Genomic DNA, 14,532 nt, shown 5'->3' with positions numbered 1-14,532 from the left:
ACTTTAACCTAAATCATCACTGAGTGCCTCTCACCTCGTGTTAGAACTGCACAATGCTCAGGCCTGGGGTCCATTGAATGACCTGGCACGCAGGCAGGTCCGAGGCTGAGTGGTGATGGTCTGTTTAGCCAAAATCGAATCCGATGGAGAAGGCGTGACCGATTCAGATAGGGAAGAACGGTTGCAGAGACACTGCTGCCCAGACACAAGCAGTTGGCTGTACAGACAGCGAGATGGCCACAGACGTTTATCAAGATATTGATCGACTCATCGCATTTTTCACAAAACTCAAGCAGGCAACAAGAAGGATACAAAAAAAGCGACTTTTGGTCAGAGAGCCGAGTGGATTGGTGGTATATAAAGCTGTGGCATAAAACAACGAGATCAAGAATATCAAGGCTAAAGTCTTCGAACAGGGGTATTTTCTTTTGGAAAAGAGGCTGGAACAGCAGGAGCGGTACAATGGAAAGCAAAAACAAAAACGGCAATGATGAGGAAGAGAGGGGAAATGGAACATAGCTGAATGTATGTAGCAATGTACTCTCAAGATGCCGGTAAAAAAAAGATGTAAAACAGCAGAATAGGGAACGTCAGGCGGTCGGATATCATTTGCGTGGGAAGGAAGAAAACAAGAAGCAAGAAGAGAATCGAAAGAACTCCAAGGGTGAAAAGAACTCCCCTTTGTCCCTGGATCAGAAAGACATACATGGTCTGTAGAATCAAATCAAAATCATTGCGGAGGCCCTATGGGAGCCGGGTATCCAGAAGCAGGTGCAGTAGCAGCAGCAGAACTCGAAGGACGCGAGCCAACCGGGCCATGGGCGGACGACGACGATGATGCCGATACATTGCCGCCGTTGGCATTGACAATCTCGACAGAAATCGAGGCTGACCGGTTGGCGTTGGTATGGTAGTGGGCATTGCTGGAGGCGACATCGCCGCCTAGCCCGGGTATCAAAGTGGTGTTGAGCGAAGTTGTAGAGCCGTTACGTCCGGCGCCAAAGGGAAATTTGCTTTCGTAAGGTGTCGACGACGTGAGCGATGCCGACGAAGTGGCAGGTCGGCTGCCTGCCGCAGCCAGAGTTGCCCATCCGCCGTTTGTCTGATTGTTGGCGGTTTCAGACTCGACGTCAGGGCCATTGTCGTTCCAAGGATTGCGATAGCCCGATTCTCGCGATTCCATGCTTTGCAGCGAGGCCTTGGAAGCATTGTTCGAAGCATGCTTGAACAACGAAGATGCAGGAGAGTTTGAACTGTTCTTGCGTCTCTCAAGGAAAGAAGAGAAAGATGACATACTGCCCGGCTTGCGAAGTCTGTCGAAAATCGATCGATGTCCTTCGCTACTTTCTCCACTGCCAAAATGAGTACGTGTAGGTGACTCGGCCACGACTGGTGGTTCCGCGCGCTGCAGAAGCTTAGAGTCAAAGTATGGCATCGAGTCCTCGAAAGAGTCGGACTTTGGTCGAGGAATGGCACCCTTGACCGTGCTCGCGCTCAGGCCGTGAGAAACTAGACCGAGGACCAGGAAGTCGATGGCGTCCTTCAAGCCACCAGCGTTGTTGCGCGTGTAGGTCAGAAGGAGGTTCTCCACTTCAACGTCTTCATCACCAATTCTTTCGAGCTTTGGCTGTTGGACTATGACTTCAACAACGTACTGGTCTTTGAGCTTCTGCAAGACATCATCGTGGAATTCCGCAGACACGAGGAAGTTGCGAAGCTCGACCGTGCTGGGGAAGGAAATATCATGACTCTCAGGGACCATACCCAAGAACTCGTCCACAGCTTGAGGTACTTGATACTCGGGTCCAGACACAGTGATGACGTCGCTTGCTTGCTCTGTTCCAGGGAAAGTGATCTTGCAGTTCCATTTTTTCTCGAGCTCCTCGATCTCGGGCATGCGAGCGACCAACTCGCGGTGGTACAGCCTGTCGACGACGACTTGCTCGGAAACATACTCGGCGTCGACTTTCTCTACCATGTCCATGATCTCTTGTTTGACAAGCTCAAGGTTGTCGGCGTTTCTTGCAGGAGTACGACAGATGACATTGTCAACCTTGACATCATCGTCATCTTTGCCGATACCACCTCGGTCCATAGCATTCGAGAACTTGACGAATACAGAGTACTTCTTCATGATGCGCTGAATGTGTTGACCGCCGATGCCGATGATACGCTTGTGGTATTGATCCGGAACATGAAAGGAAATGGAAGCGGGCATCTCCAGCTCGACCAGATCGAGGCCGTTTTTAGTAGCTTCGTATTGGGCACCGCGCACGTCGATGTAGAAGTTGTACTCGTTGAAGCCATCAAAGACAATCTGGACGTTGCTCTGACTCATGATCTTGTTGATCTTGCCATTCTTCTTCCCGCTCACAAACTCTTTGTGTTCGTTGGCAAGCTCAACCTTGACCCGCAGAGTCGAGTTAGCCTTCTTGACAAAGGGCAGCGAGTTGATGATGGTCATGGCGGCCTTGACAGAATCGTCGCTTCCATTGATGTGGAAGTTGAGCTTCTCAAAGTTGATCTCGGCGCCAGAATTGATGCAGATGTCGGGCAGCATGGCGCGAATATCCGAGGGTGTGGGCTGCCTTTGCATGGGGTCTAATTGAGTCAGCCACCAGGAAGCGCTGTAAAATTGGCCAGCCAGAGACATGATGTCGCGCACAGTACGCTCAACATTCAGAATGTCAGTCGCCTGCACGCGCAAGAGACCGCTGTGGTTGCCCAGTGGAGGCAGAAGTACATAGGAGCCGTTCTGCTCAACAATCTTGCGAATCTTGTCTAGTCGCTCAAGCAGGATGTAGTCGACTTTGCTGGTTGTGATGGCTACATCCTTGACAAACGTCTTTGTCGTTAGAACCAGATCTTGCAGGCGTCTTTTGGCTTGCATGATGTTTTCCTGACTCTCGCCCGTGATGATGATCTCGTCTCTGGCACGCGGATACGAGCCGGCGGGGCTATAGCCGAAGATTCCGGGGAACAGGGGTGGAAAGTATATGGCAGTGCCAGTAGCTGACTCGATGAGCTTGATGTTACGGCGGTGTCGGCCACAGATTAGGGTGTGGAGAGAAAGCTCGAGTTTGATCGTGTCGACCTGTCGCATGAGCTATAATGTCTGTTAGCACGTGAATCCGACGAGTTGGAGCAGGTCTCGGGGGACGTACGATTTGGTCGATCATGATCAAAATCCTGGTCTTCGCATGCTCGCAACATTCCATGTCTCCGAAGATCATGAGACGTAATCTGTTCTCGACGAGACTGTCTATGGTACCGTGGATGCTGGCCGAGTCGACGTCCATAGGACGAGGGTTGAGCAGAAAAATGTCGGCTTTGGTGCGGTCCGATATGTCGTCCATATGTCTCAGAATGTCGGTACGTACGCCTTCGGTGTTGGGGACCATGATAAGGGTCGAGTCCACGTCGACGGTAGCAGAGCGCTATCTCGAGTCAGCGGGGTGCTCTGTGCAGCTCAAGTCCGACGGCCTGTACCTACCAAGGTGATTGGAGTCTCGTTCAGTATCTTTGCGCGCATCTTGTAGACCAAATCGGAATCGCCAGACAGACAGACGTTTGTAACGAGGGTATTGAGCGGACCTCGCTGCATGCCGGGGACAGGCTTGGGTCTGGCGGATGTGACGGTGGCATGGATCTGAGCGTTGCTGGCTTCGGTGATGACCTTGCACAAGGATCGCAGGTTGTCGACATTGCGGGCGTGGACAGGGAGCTCGTGGTTCGGCGGGGGAGAATCGGGGTTGTGCGGCTGAGGATGTGTCCAGCGGGCGTAAGCTCCAGGGCTGGCGTAGATGACCGAGTCCGGGTCCGGGCCACTGAGGTTGGAGGCAAAGGGGATGTTGAAGGACAAGTTGACAAGATGGCCGGGAACCTGGGGGTTCGGCTGCATGTTGTGCTGGGTGGCCATGTTCCGCTTGATGTTTGTGGGCGGCATGGCCATGTCCTGGTGGTGCGGACGGCCAAAACCCATTGCAGGCGTCATCTTGTCCCAACCATGGCGTGCTTGGCCGGTGAAGTTGGAGATCTTGTGCATCGGAGGAGTCGGATGCGTCGAGGAACGAGCGTGTGGGTAAGTGTCAGATGGACGTCGAGGCTGGAGCAGCACTCAAGCAAGCACTACGAGTACGAGTGGAGCAGTCGAGATCCAGTAATCGAGTCAACACGGGCGCCCAGAGAGCCCGCCAGGATCTAAGTAGACAAGCCAACCGGAAAAGACTCGTCGTAGTATGCAATCCGCAGAGGATCAATCGCACTGCTGTCGTCGTCGACGAGTCGCGTCGATTTTCCCAGGCACAACAACCTCTAGAGCGCCAAGCTCCCCTCACGTGCGCCGTCAACTTTGTGTCTGCCATGCGCTGCAGAAACCTTGCACTCCAGCATACAATCACATGCCTCCGTTCTACACACATTGCTCACTTGTAGTAGCGTCTTGATTGAAACGAATGTCTTTGTTACTCTGCCTTTTTCGTCTCGGCTTCTGCTTCTGCTTCTGCCGACATGCTTCTACACTCCTATCTATCAATATCCCACTCTTCTGACCTCTCTGCCGTACTGATCTACATATATTTCCCGAGGCGCCGCTTCTTCGCCGTAACGTGGCCCTGCGGCTGCATACCCACCTGCACCCTGGCTTCCGTAGCTATATCTCATATCGACAGTGCGTCCGTACTCAGATCCTGGGACAACGCTTACCGCCCTCATAGGTGCCGGAGGGGGTGCCATCGTAGCTGCACGACCACCTGTCTCTGTCACTCGTACATATTCGCCCTGTGGTGCCATACTTGGCTGTCTTGACATGTACCGGACCGGCTCCATCTCAGGATGTACGCTATAAGCCCGTGGCGCATATCCCACAGGTGTTGCAGACTCCGGTGGGTACACTGATGCTCTGGGTCCTGGTGCTTCCCTGATATACACTGGTCCAGCAGCCTCCTCTCGATAGTACTGTGGCTCGGGAGCGCGAGAATATTCTCGCTGTCTGTAGGCACGGTAGTCGGGGGGTGCGCCTTCTGCTTGCTCAACCACTCTTCGCACTGGCGGAGGGGGAGGTGGTGGCGCCATTCTCATCCCGTGCTCATCCTCGTAAACGCTGTGTCCAGGCTGGCTCGCGTACACGACAGATTGTCTACTCGGTGCACGTTCGTACATCATCTCGCTTTCTGGGCGGAGCTGGGGTGCGACTGACATCCTGGGCTGCACTTCAGGCTCGTTCGCATAGTATCTGTGACCATATTGATCCACGACAATCCGTCGAACGGGCGGCGGCGGTGGAGGTGCCATCATAGATGCTGGTCCCTCTCTAGCAGCCCGAAGGTGCGGTGGAGTTACAGATCTTTCCGATCGCATGTAATGCATCTGTGGAGCCCTCATAACCTCCTCGCCATACCTTGGTGCGCCTTCAGGGAATGGCTGCGACACCGTGCGGTAGCTGGCGGGAGATGATATCCTGGCCATAGGAGACATGGGACGGTGTGCAGCATGGAGACTGGCTACACGACGCAGATCTTGATCGTCTCTTCTGGGTCTGGCATATCCAGCAGGGGACGAAACCCTGATGACAGTAGGAGAAGAGACCCCATCGATACCGTAATGCATAGCTGGAGGATGAGGAGGTTGAGGCTCCTGATAGTAGGCTTGTCTCGGATTCGGAACTATCTCAACATCTGGCGGCAGCTGGTATGGGCGGGTACGTCGTGGTTGCAAAGTGGTAGGTGCAGCGAACGGCGGCGGTGACACGGGTTCGGGTTTGATATACGGCTCAGGCGATGGAGCGCTGGGCTTGGGTCGGCTTTTGCGGGCTTCTCTCGCTTCCCTGTCAGCCTCTCGCTTCCTCTTCTTGCCCTTTCCTCTTTGTTTCTTGAAAGCACCAGCTGGACTGGTGTGAGCGGAATTACGAGGCGAAGTGGTCGAATCGTCGGACTCGAATTGTTGGCGGAAGGCGCTAGACGATTGGTAGGCATATGGCGAAGCAGGCAGCTGACTGATAGGCGCTGAGGGATAGCTTGTCTGGGACTGATTGAGACCAGGGGGTCTGACAAGGGTAAGAGGCGAGACTCGAGCAGGTTGGGGGGCAGCGAGCTGGCTGAGGTGACTGGTGACGACGGGTGCTTGGGGCGAGGGAACATGCGCTTCCTGAGGCACGAACTCGCTGCTATCTGCGCTTCGCTTAGCTGGGTTACGTATGGACACCGAATGTAACCTACCGTCATCCAGATCCATTGCATCGGCGTCAGCATCAGGTCCGCTGAAAGCGTTTGCATCTGGGGGTGAATATTCCTCCGAATCTTCTCTCTCAGCGTCGTAAAGGGCCTCGGTGTCAAGGTGCTGAAAAGTCTGGATCGATTGATGCTGCTTGTCATCAAGTTCAACGCCGACGGGATGCTGCTTGGAAAGAGGAGCACTACTTGCCGGACCTGTTGCTGCTTTCTTCTTGGGAGAGCCCTCTTCTGACGACCAATCGTTCGCCTGGCTAGAGTAATACGAATTCTCGTCGAACGAATCATTCGCTGCAGTTTGAGTGTTAGCAGGAGGCTTCAAACCCGAGACGGGTTTGACCAGCTCAAGCGCTTTCTCAAAGGTCTCGGTCAAACCAATAAGAGGTGCCATATCTTCCTGATTCTTGAAGAAGGGAGTATGCCTGCGCTGATCTGCCGTGTCCTTGAGCTGTCTCTCAATGCGTTGTCTCTTCAGCTGCATCTCTGCTCTTATCAAGTCCTCTGACTTGGTCAACAGTACTGGGTCAATACCGCTTTTGGTAGCCGTTGTCCCTGTTGCCGCAGACGTGTTCTGTAAGAAGGCTTGCGCGTTCCCAAGACGAGAGGCAGCAGCAGCACCGTGTGACGGATTGTACATTGCCTGTTCACTGCTTGAGGCATTCAAAAGGCCAGGTAGCTGAGAAGCTGAGGCATAGCTGGCAGCGGATGATGGTCCAGTCTGAGGCTGGAGCCGCTGCCTTACAGCAGCTGGTAGCTTGAAATGCGCGTGCTTGTCCGCTAGAACGGTCTCTCTCAGCTGCAGCCACTGGTCGTAGAATGCGAATTGTACATCTTGCTCCGCGACAGCGGGCCTGTAGCCATTCACCTGCGCCGAAGCCATGACGAGAAGACTATCTCCTGTTTGCAAGCGTCGAACAGCAATATCGCCAGTAGCAATGGTTCTATGCGACCGTCATGCCCATGCGATCTCTAGTGATAGTGGATGGAGAACACGCGTGTTGTTTCGACAAGATGAAGGAAACACGAGTTTCGTGATGAAATTGTCAAATCGCCATGCCAGACTCGGAAGCCGCACGCCAAGCGTCGTCCTTCCCGCCTCGGTGTACCAAATGCGGCGGAACCGAAACCCCTTCGTCTTCCATACCATCAACGTCAACGTGTTGGTTTTGTCGCTCCTCTCTTTGACTCGGTTCTTGAATGTTGCCCTGTTTTCGTCGTTCTACTTCTATTCTCACTCGACCGGGTCTCTTTGCTTCTCGGGCTTTGCTTTCCACTACAGATAGACGCATAGAAAGGTTTCAGAGCAACATGGCCGACACCCGTAAAGTCTTCTTCTTCGATATAGATAATTGCGTAGGTTTACCCTCGGAGAACATTCTACGTTCTGACACTTACTAACGATCCTGTCCCAGTTGTACTCTAAGAGTGTGTAAGAATCATTGTGTTCCTCATTCTCATTCTAATGGTATACAGGCAAGAAAGTGCATGAACTAATGGGTGTATTGATTGGTATGCATTCTTTGATCCATGATCATATTGGCGCGATGACTGATCGGTAACCAGACAAATACTTCCAAAACCATCTGTCGTTGTCGCAAGAAGATGCCAACGAATTGCATATGCGGTACTACAAAGACTATGGGCTTGCCATCGAGGGTCTTGTACGCCACCACAAGGTCGACGCACTCGAGTACAACGAAAAGGTCGACGATGCGCTGCCCCTCGAAGACATCATGTCATATGATCCAAAGTTGCGCAAGCTGCTCAAGGATCTAGACACGTCAAAAGTCAAGCCCTGGCTCTTCACCAACGCATACATCAACCATGGTCGGCGAGTAGTCAAATTGTTGGGTGTCGAAGACTTGTTCGAGGGCATCACCTACTGCGATTACTCGGCGGCCAGATTCCTCTGCAAACCATCGCCGGACATGTTCAAAAAAGCCATGGCTGAGGCTGGTGTAACATCTCCTGAAGATTGTTATTTCGTTGGTATGTTGCATCTTGGGTGATCGTTACAGATCCGCTACTGACACTAGTTACAGACGACTCTGCTATCAATGCAGCCGGTGCGACCAAGATGGGTTGGACTGCCGCCCATTTGGTAGAACCGGGTGTGACTGCACCCTCGGCGCAGGTCTCTCAGTACCAGGTTAGCAATCTTGAGGAACTCAGGAGCATCTTCCCTCAGTTCTTCAAGTCGACTTCATAAAGTGCAGATTGACAAATCTCCATACTATTCGACGAGTATTTGCTGCAAAACTAGACAATAATCATAATCCTCGGCACACATCAGAATGCATAGTCTGCGTGCTCTTGAACATGCGTTGTAGTTGGATTGATAATGCTCTGGTACGACTTTGATGCATGTCATGATCACAAATACAGCTGTATAAGCATTGCCATGTGCCTAGATGATATCCAGATAGTCAAGCCTTGGGTCGGAGTCAGACTAGCATGAGTAAGGGAAGTGAGACGTTTAAGGAGCCGCAGCGGGTACTGAGCCCCTATAAACAAACTCAATGGTCGAAAACTTAGCGTCTTCTAGAATGCAAACTTCGAACTCACAACAGCGCAGCGAACAGGCAGAGATATGTATTTGAGAGAGGGTGACGGTTAGCCGACCCGACGCTCTGTTGTGAGGATCGAGGTCGTGGATAAGGACCTGGATTCGGCGCTTTTGCGTTGATTTGGCCGACAGTTCGTATCTCACCTCCTCAAGTTTCCAACAGCAATCTCATGACTCGTGAGGCTGGAGCTTGAAGCCGGTGACAAGCAATTCGTTGACCGGCGAGGACAACCGAGACCAAGACAAGAAAAACACGAGATACAAAGCAAAGCCGGGAAGGAGGCTTGGTGGATCTTGGATTTGGAGATTGTTTTGGATACCGGAGAATGCGATGCCGGGTAAGGTACACTGTACATGGATGGATGCATGCATTGTGCCTGTCAGCACCGCAGCAACGAACGGCAAGTGGTAAGCGGTGCCTGTTAGCATGGTGATGAAGGGAGTTTCAAGTCTTCAGTTGCATCGTCGATAGAATTCAAACAGACATCATCAGAGTGGCTACAGAGTCATGGACGTCTTTTAAGCGGAAGCTGGGCAGTACAGAAGCAAGATGGAAAGAAATCGAGTGGTTGTTTCATGGTCGTGGCTCCAAGTCGGAACAAGACCAGGGCCTTGTGTGGTTCCTTGGAATAGAAAGACGCTCGGGCACTATTGCGAGACGGGTTAGATGGGGGCAAGTTGAGGGAGATTCAACCAAGACAGAACGGGGCTGGCGCGTTGTGGGAGCGTGGGATTACGGAGGTTTGCCACGGCTCTCGTCGTCATCCCGGCGGTTGAGAACTCGAGGCCATGTTTCGAGTGCAGAGATGAAGGCAGGGTTTGAGGCTGTACGGGCAGGGAGTGTGTGATGGTAAAGGATGGTCTGTGGATAGAAAAGCTTGGCTGGTACGAGATGGAAGGGTGCAGTCGCGGAGGATTACGAAGTTGGTGGGCGCAGAATTGAGATCGGCCCCAGTGTTGCGGTGGTTGAGTGGTGTTTGGTCGTCAGTCTGCGGTGCCACTCTGCCAAAGCCCCTAATTAACACGGCTTGTCCAAAAGGCCCGTGTTTCGCTCCTTAACCTTTCGAGACCGCAAGCCCCCCAAGCAGCGAGCACAGGCGCCTGGCGCACAAACAACATAGCGCGACACCTCCCAATCAACAATCTTTTTGCTGCTGCTGTTGCTGCTAGTCCACTGCATTTCGCATCTCGCTGTCCGATATCCCCACCACCTCTCTCGCCTCACGACTCTCGCCCACCTCGTCTCCACCGTATACCATTGCCCACGCAGGCCGAGGGCTGGCCACACACAGACACTAGACGGCCCATCACCACCACGCCGGCCGCTCCTCCGCGCTCTTCCCTCCGCCATCTGTCTTGCTTCGTCTCGAGCGAGACCTTCTTCCTCTCAGCAGTATGTCATCCCCGCCGGGCGCCTACCAGCCATCAACTCCTCACATTCGGCTGAACTCAGGCAGCGACGACCTCGTCAACATGGCCGACAACCACTTCGACCAGACGGTTCGCCCACAGCCTTCGTCTCGTTCATTGACGAGACCCGGCACCGCTGGCTCTGCTTCTGTCCGCCCCTCGCTACATCCCGCTCCTTCGTCTAACAGCATGTACAACGCTGGCGCTCCCGAGTCGGCAGAGCTCCTCCTCCCTCCCAGCCGCTCTCGCCCGTCACGGCGCTTCCGCGACGACGACTCACCCATGAGGTCGCCAAGTCAGAGTGGCTACAACTCGCGTCGCACGAGTTGGGGTTCCGAATCCACTGGCAGCAGAGATAGTCGAGTCGGTCCTTTCGCCTCTCCCTTCGACGACTCGCGCGCCCCTTCACGTGCCGGCAGCGACGACGAAGGTGTAAACACCCAGACCGTCTCGGAGAAATACAACATCCTGCCTTCTGCTGGCCTGCTTCTGTTCCCCGAAGATGTCGAAAAGGACGATTACCTACACAACCCAGACCCCAACGAAAAAGAAGGCCGCATAACGTGTTCCGACTTGTTCTCGAAACGTGGTATTACCAATTTGGGTGGTCTCGTGCTGATCACCCTGGGAGTATTCATGCTTTTTATCGGATATCCCATCATGTATGTGCTCTATTCGACCACACTCTGTTGTTTCTACCACTGACGCTTTGGCTAGTACTTTCGCTGTCAAGTACAACGAACCCAAGATTAACACGTGCACCTCCGATCCCATGTGTATCAAGAGCGACGTGGCCCTTTTGAAGAACGTACGCCACGGTCTCATTGACCCTGCCACACCCAGTTCCGTCATGACAAGGAAAAACGTCAATGGCAAAACTCTTAATCTTGTGGTATGTCGCATCAGTCCACGATTGAGGAACCCTTGTACTGATTGCTATCAAGTTCTCCGACGAGTTTGAAACTGACGGCCGTACTTTCTACGACGGTGATGACCCGTACTTCCAAGGTGTTGACATCTGGTATGGTGTTACCCAGGATCTCGAGGTGAGTCTCTCCTCTCAGTGTCGGCCGTTGCAATATCTGACAATAATTAGTGGTATGATCCCGACGCTATCACTACCAAGGACGGTGTTCTCGAGATCACATTCGACGCTTTCCAGAACCACGGCCTCAACTACCGTTCAGGTATGCTGCAATCCTGGAACAAGCTTTGCTTCAAGGGTGGTTACCTGGAGGCGAGTATTTCACTTCCTGGTAGAGGTGACACGATCGGTTTCTGGCCTGGTTTCTGGGCCATGGGCAACCTCGGCAGACCTGGATACCGTGCCACAACCGATGGTACTTGGCCTTACAGTTACTCGGACGTCTGCGACCCCGGTATCACTGCCAACCAGTCTTCTCCTGATGGCTTCAACTGGCTTCCCGGAATGCGTCTGCCTGCTTGTACTTGTGATGGTGAAGAACACCCTAGTCCTGGAAAGTCACGCTACGTTGCCGAGATCGATGCCATCGAAGCCAGTGTGTCGTACCTCGATCCTGACAAGTTCGGCGCCGCCGTCGGATCAGCTTCGCAAAGTTACCAAACTGCTCCTTTCGACATCTTCTGGCGCCCCGACACCGACTTTATCGAGGTCTACGATCCTTCCATCTCCGAGATGAACTCCTACCAAGGCGGTGTCTACCAACAGGCTCTTTCAACCGTGACGCTTCTCAACAACGACTGGTACGATGGTAAGGCCTACCAGGTGTATGCCTTTGAGTACGAGACTGGTGATGACGGCTACGTTGCCTGGTACGTTGGTTCGGAGCCTACGTGGAAGATGACTGCCGACGCCGTCGGACCCAATGGAAACATCGGACAAAGGGTCATGCCCGAGGAACCCATGGCGCTCATTGCCAACTTTGGTCTCTCGGCCAGTTTCGCACAGTTGAACTGGACCGGTCTCGCCGAGCTCATGCCCGGCAAGATGAGATTCGACTACATTCGCATCTACCAGGACGAGGACGGTGAGATGACTTGCGATCCTGTTGGCTACCCCACCACCGAGTACATCAAGAAACACTCGAACGCATACGAGAACCCCAACATTACAAGTTGGGAGGATGCAGGATATGCCTGGCCGCAGAACCAATTTGTCGACTCGTGCAAGAGCAGTGCATACAAGGGCCCGAACTAACGGCAATGAAGATTCATTGCAAAGCATTTTCACAGGCGTTTTGGAGGAGTAGAAGAGGAGGCTTATGACATTTTCCGAACGGGCAACCAATATTTTGATCTTCCGACAAGAGTTACAGCGTGCATGGAAGATTTACCATGTCTTTTTTCTTTCTTTTTATTGAAGTGGTTCACGAAACGGAAAGCAACACACGATTGAGATTTTTGTATACACAGAGCCCCGGTCCAACCATGAATGGAGCAAAGAGGCATTCGGGCGTACAAAGAGCTGGACGACTGAGATGTGGGGCTCGCTATTGATGCATTCGAATGTTTTTTAAGAGAAGGGCAGTTTGTTTCTTGATTCTTGTTCGTCCGTCTGCTTGTGTTTTGACCTGGTTAAGAAGGGTTTATGCTTTTGGCCCGATCTACGAAGTGCAAAAAAAGCAGTTCTAAATAGATGTAATGCAGAAAAACACCTTGAAACATAGCTCAGCAGATCGAGTGCAAAAGGTTCAGGTGGCAGTATCAACGAGAAGAGCAAGACTGGGGTATTTTACAAAGAAGCGGTATATATACAAGATAAGGGTTCGTGGTTTTGATGTTCAAGCGACGGGGGACAAGTGACCGTCTTTGTCGTACTTTGCTTTGAAGAAGGTGTAGTTGAGGGTGATGGTGTCAATCTTTGACATGTTCGGATCTCTCAAAAACTCTGGATCGATGTAAAAGAAGACGGGCATGTCGACGGTCTCGCCCTTGTTCAACCTCTGCTCCTCGAAACAGAAACACTGGATCTTTGAAAAGTACGGGGCGACCTGACCTGGAGTGACCGAGTATGTGGCCACACCAATGATGTCCTCGTCTTTGCTCAAGTTTGTAGCGGTATAGAAGGCCAAAGCAGTCTCGCCAGGCAAAACGCGGACCTCTCTCTGCTGGGGAGTGAACTTCCAAGGCAGGACGTCAGATGTGGAGCCAGCAAAGGTGATACGCAAGCGGCGAGAATCGGTGACGGGGATGAGGCGTGAGGCAATGTCGTCGTCTTCGTACTGGCCAGCAGAATGGATGCTGATGGGTTGGCCACCCCAGCCCATCTGCTGGCAGATCATCTTGTAGAAAGGAACAGAGCCATAGGACAGGGCGACAGTGCCGAGGATGATGGACAGAGTGTAGTAGAGAGTGTTGCGGTTCTTGCTCTTGAATTGGGCGCGCAGCTGTTCCTGGGTGGGCATGTGGCTCTGCTGCTTGAGCTGCGGGCTGGTGTGGATAGTCCTTCGGAAGAAAGTGTGCGGTAGAGGGCGGGCGCACTGTGTGCTAGTCCATGGTTGCCGTGTCCTTAGGCCTGCGCGCGCAAGGCTGCGACCGAGCAGCGATATTGATTGCATGGTGGGTTGCTATGGAAAATGTAGACGGGCCTGATGCGCTTGATGATCATTGATGATCATCTCGGAGGTGAAGCGACTGCCCGCAAAGCTTACTCATCATCAAATTATCTTTTGTCCATCCATCTCTCATCTAGACAGACACAACGGTTTCAAAATGGTAGGTGTCTGTGGTGTGTGTGAACAGAACCAGTCCAAGTACAAGTGTCCAACTTGTCAGCTGCCATAGTAAGTAGCTGATGGTCGGAAGAAGAAGTCGCATTTCTGACTGCCCGCAGCTGCTCCATCGCTTGCTTCAAACAGCACAAGGAGACTCACGCAAACGACCCACCCAAAGAACAACCCACTCAGACAGTCCAGCCTACGCAAACTCTACCTTCTGATCCAACGCCCTTGCCTGCCGTGAGGAATGCGCTGCCAGGAAGCACCAAGAAGATCGACTTCACCGGCTTTGAGTCAGATCCAGAGCTTTTACGACTCCTCTCTAGATATCCAAATCTGCGCATACAACTGCAAAGCGTCTACGGTCTGACTCTAGAGCCTCCGCCGCAAGAGCAACGTTCATTCTCTTCCTTCAGAGGTAGAGGTAGGGGCAGAGGAAGAGGAGGTTTCCATCAGCAGTCACACTGGTCTCAAGCAAAAGGCGACAAGGAGGCCACAGAGTCTTTTCGGAACATGAGAAACGTCGACGGCGATAATCAGGCTCTTGCTGAGTTTGTCCAGCTGCTCAGGATGAGATTTGCACCTGAAGCCGATACTGCCAACACTTGAGCCACCTGTCGACAAAGATTCA

General features: G+C 52.8%; 6 protein-coding genes across 6 annotated transcripts; 3 read left to right on the top strand and 3 right to left on the bottom strand.

The window, feature by feature from the left end:
- Positions 1-730: 730 nt before the first annotated feature.
- Positions 731-4,045, bottom strand: M436DRAFT_55455 (uncharacterized protein; the record flags this gene model as incomplete). Its single annotated transcript, XM_013568448.1, has 3 exons — positions 731-3,106; positions 3,165-3,437; positions 3,494-4,045. 3 exons carry the CDS (start codon positions 4,043-4,045, stop codon positions 731-733), a joined length of 3,201 nt encoding a protein of 1,066 aa, XP_013423902.1.
- A 485-nt stretch (positions 4,046-4,530) lies between these two features.
- Positions 4,531-7,107, bottom strand: M436DRAFT_55073 (uncharacterized protein; the record flags this gene model as incomplete). The annotated part of the gene is made up of 2 exons (XM_013568366.1): positions 4,531-6,167; positions 6,216-7,107. 2 exons carry the CDS (start codon positions 7,105-7,107, stop codon positions 4,531-4,533), a joined length of 2,529 nt encoding a protein of 842 aa, XP_013423820.1.
- A 428-nt stretch (positions 7,108-7,535) lies between these two features.
- Positions 7,536-8,436, top strand: M436DRAFT_55176 (pyrimidine 5'-nucleotidase-like protein; the record flags this gene model as incomplete). Its single annotated transcript, XM_013568383.1, has 5 exons — positions 7,536-7,580; positions 7,640-7,652; positions 7,701-7,736; positions 7,791-8,216; positions 8,264-8,436. 5 exons carry the CDS (start codon positions 7,536-7,538, stop codon positions 8,434-8,436), a joined length of 693 nt encoding a protein of 230 aa, XP_013423837.1.
- Positions 8,437-10,266: 1,830 nt separating this feature from the next.
- M436DRAFT_67035 (beta-glucan synthesis-associated) lies at positions 10,267-12,382 on the top strand (the record flags this gene model as incomplete). The annotated part of the gene is made up of 4 exons (XM_013568497.1): positions 10,267-10,865; positions 10,921-11,095; positions 11,148-11,249; positions 11,300-12,382. 4 exons carry the CDS (start codon positions 10,267-10,269, stop codon positions 12,380-12,382), a joined length of 1,959 nt encoding a protein of 652 aa, XP_013423951.1.
- Positions 12,383-12,965: 583 nt separating this feature from the next.
- Positions 12,966-13,589, bottom strand: M436DRAFT_55144 (uncharacterized protein; the record flags this gene model as incomplete). Its single annotated transcript, XM_013568375.1, has 1 exon — positions 12,966-13,589. The coding sequence occupies one exon, from the start codon at positions 13,587-13,589 to the stop codon at positions 12,966-12,968; it is 624 nt and encodes a 207-aa protein (XP_013423829.1).
- Positions 13,590-13,896: 307 nt separating this feature from the next.
- M436DRAFT_55388 (uncharacterized protein) lies at positions 13,897-14,510 on the top strand (the record flags this gene model as incomplete). The annotated part of the gene is made up of 2 exons (XM_013568436.1): positions 13,897-13,967; positions 14,018-14,510. 2 exons carry the CDS (start codon positions 13,897-13,899, stop codon positions 14,508-14,510), a joined length of 564 nt encoding a protein of 187 aa, XP_013423890.1.
- Between the last annotated feature and the right edge of the window lie 22 nt (positions 14,511-14,532).

This window comes from Aureobasidium namibiae, assembly GCF_000721765.1.
Source record: "Aureobasidium namibiae CBS 147.97 unplaced genomic scaffold scaffold_19, whole genome shotgun sequence".
Lineage (NCBI taxonomy): Eukaryota > Fungi > Ascomycota > Dothideomycetes > Dothideales > Saccotheciaceae > Aureobasidium > Aureobasidium namibiae.
Note: the sequence above shows the minus strand (reverse complement) of the source record. Positions and strands in the feature narration are given on the sequence as shown.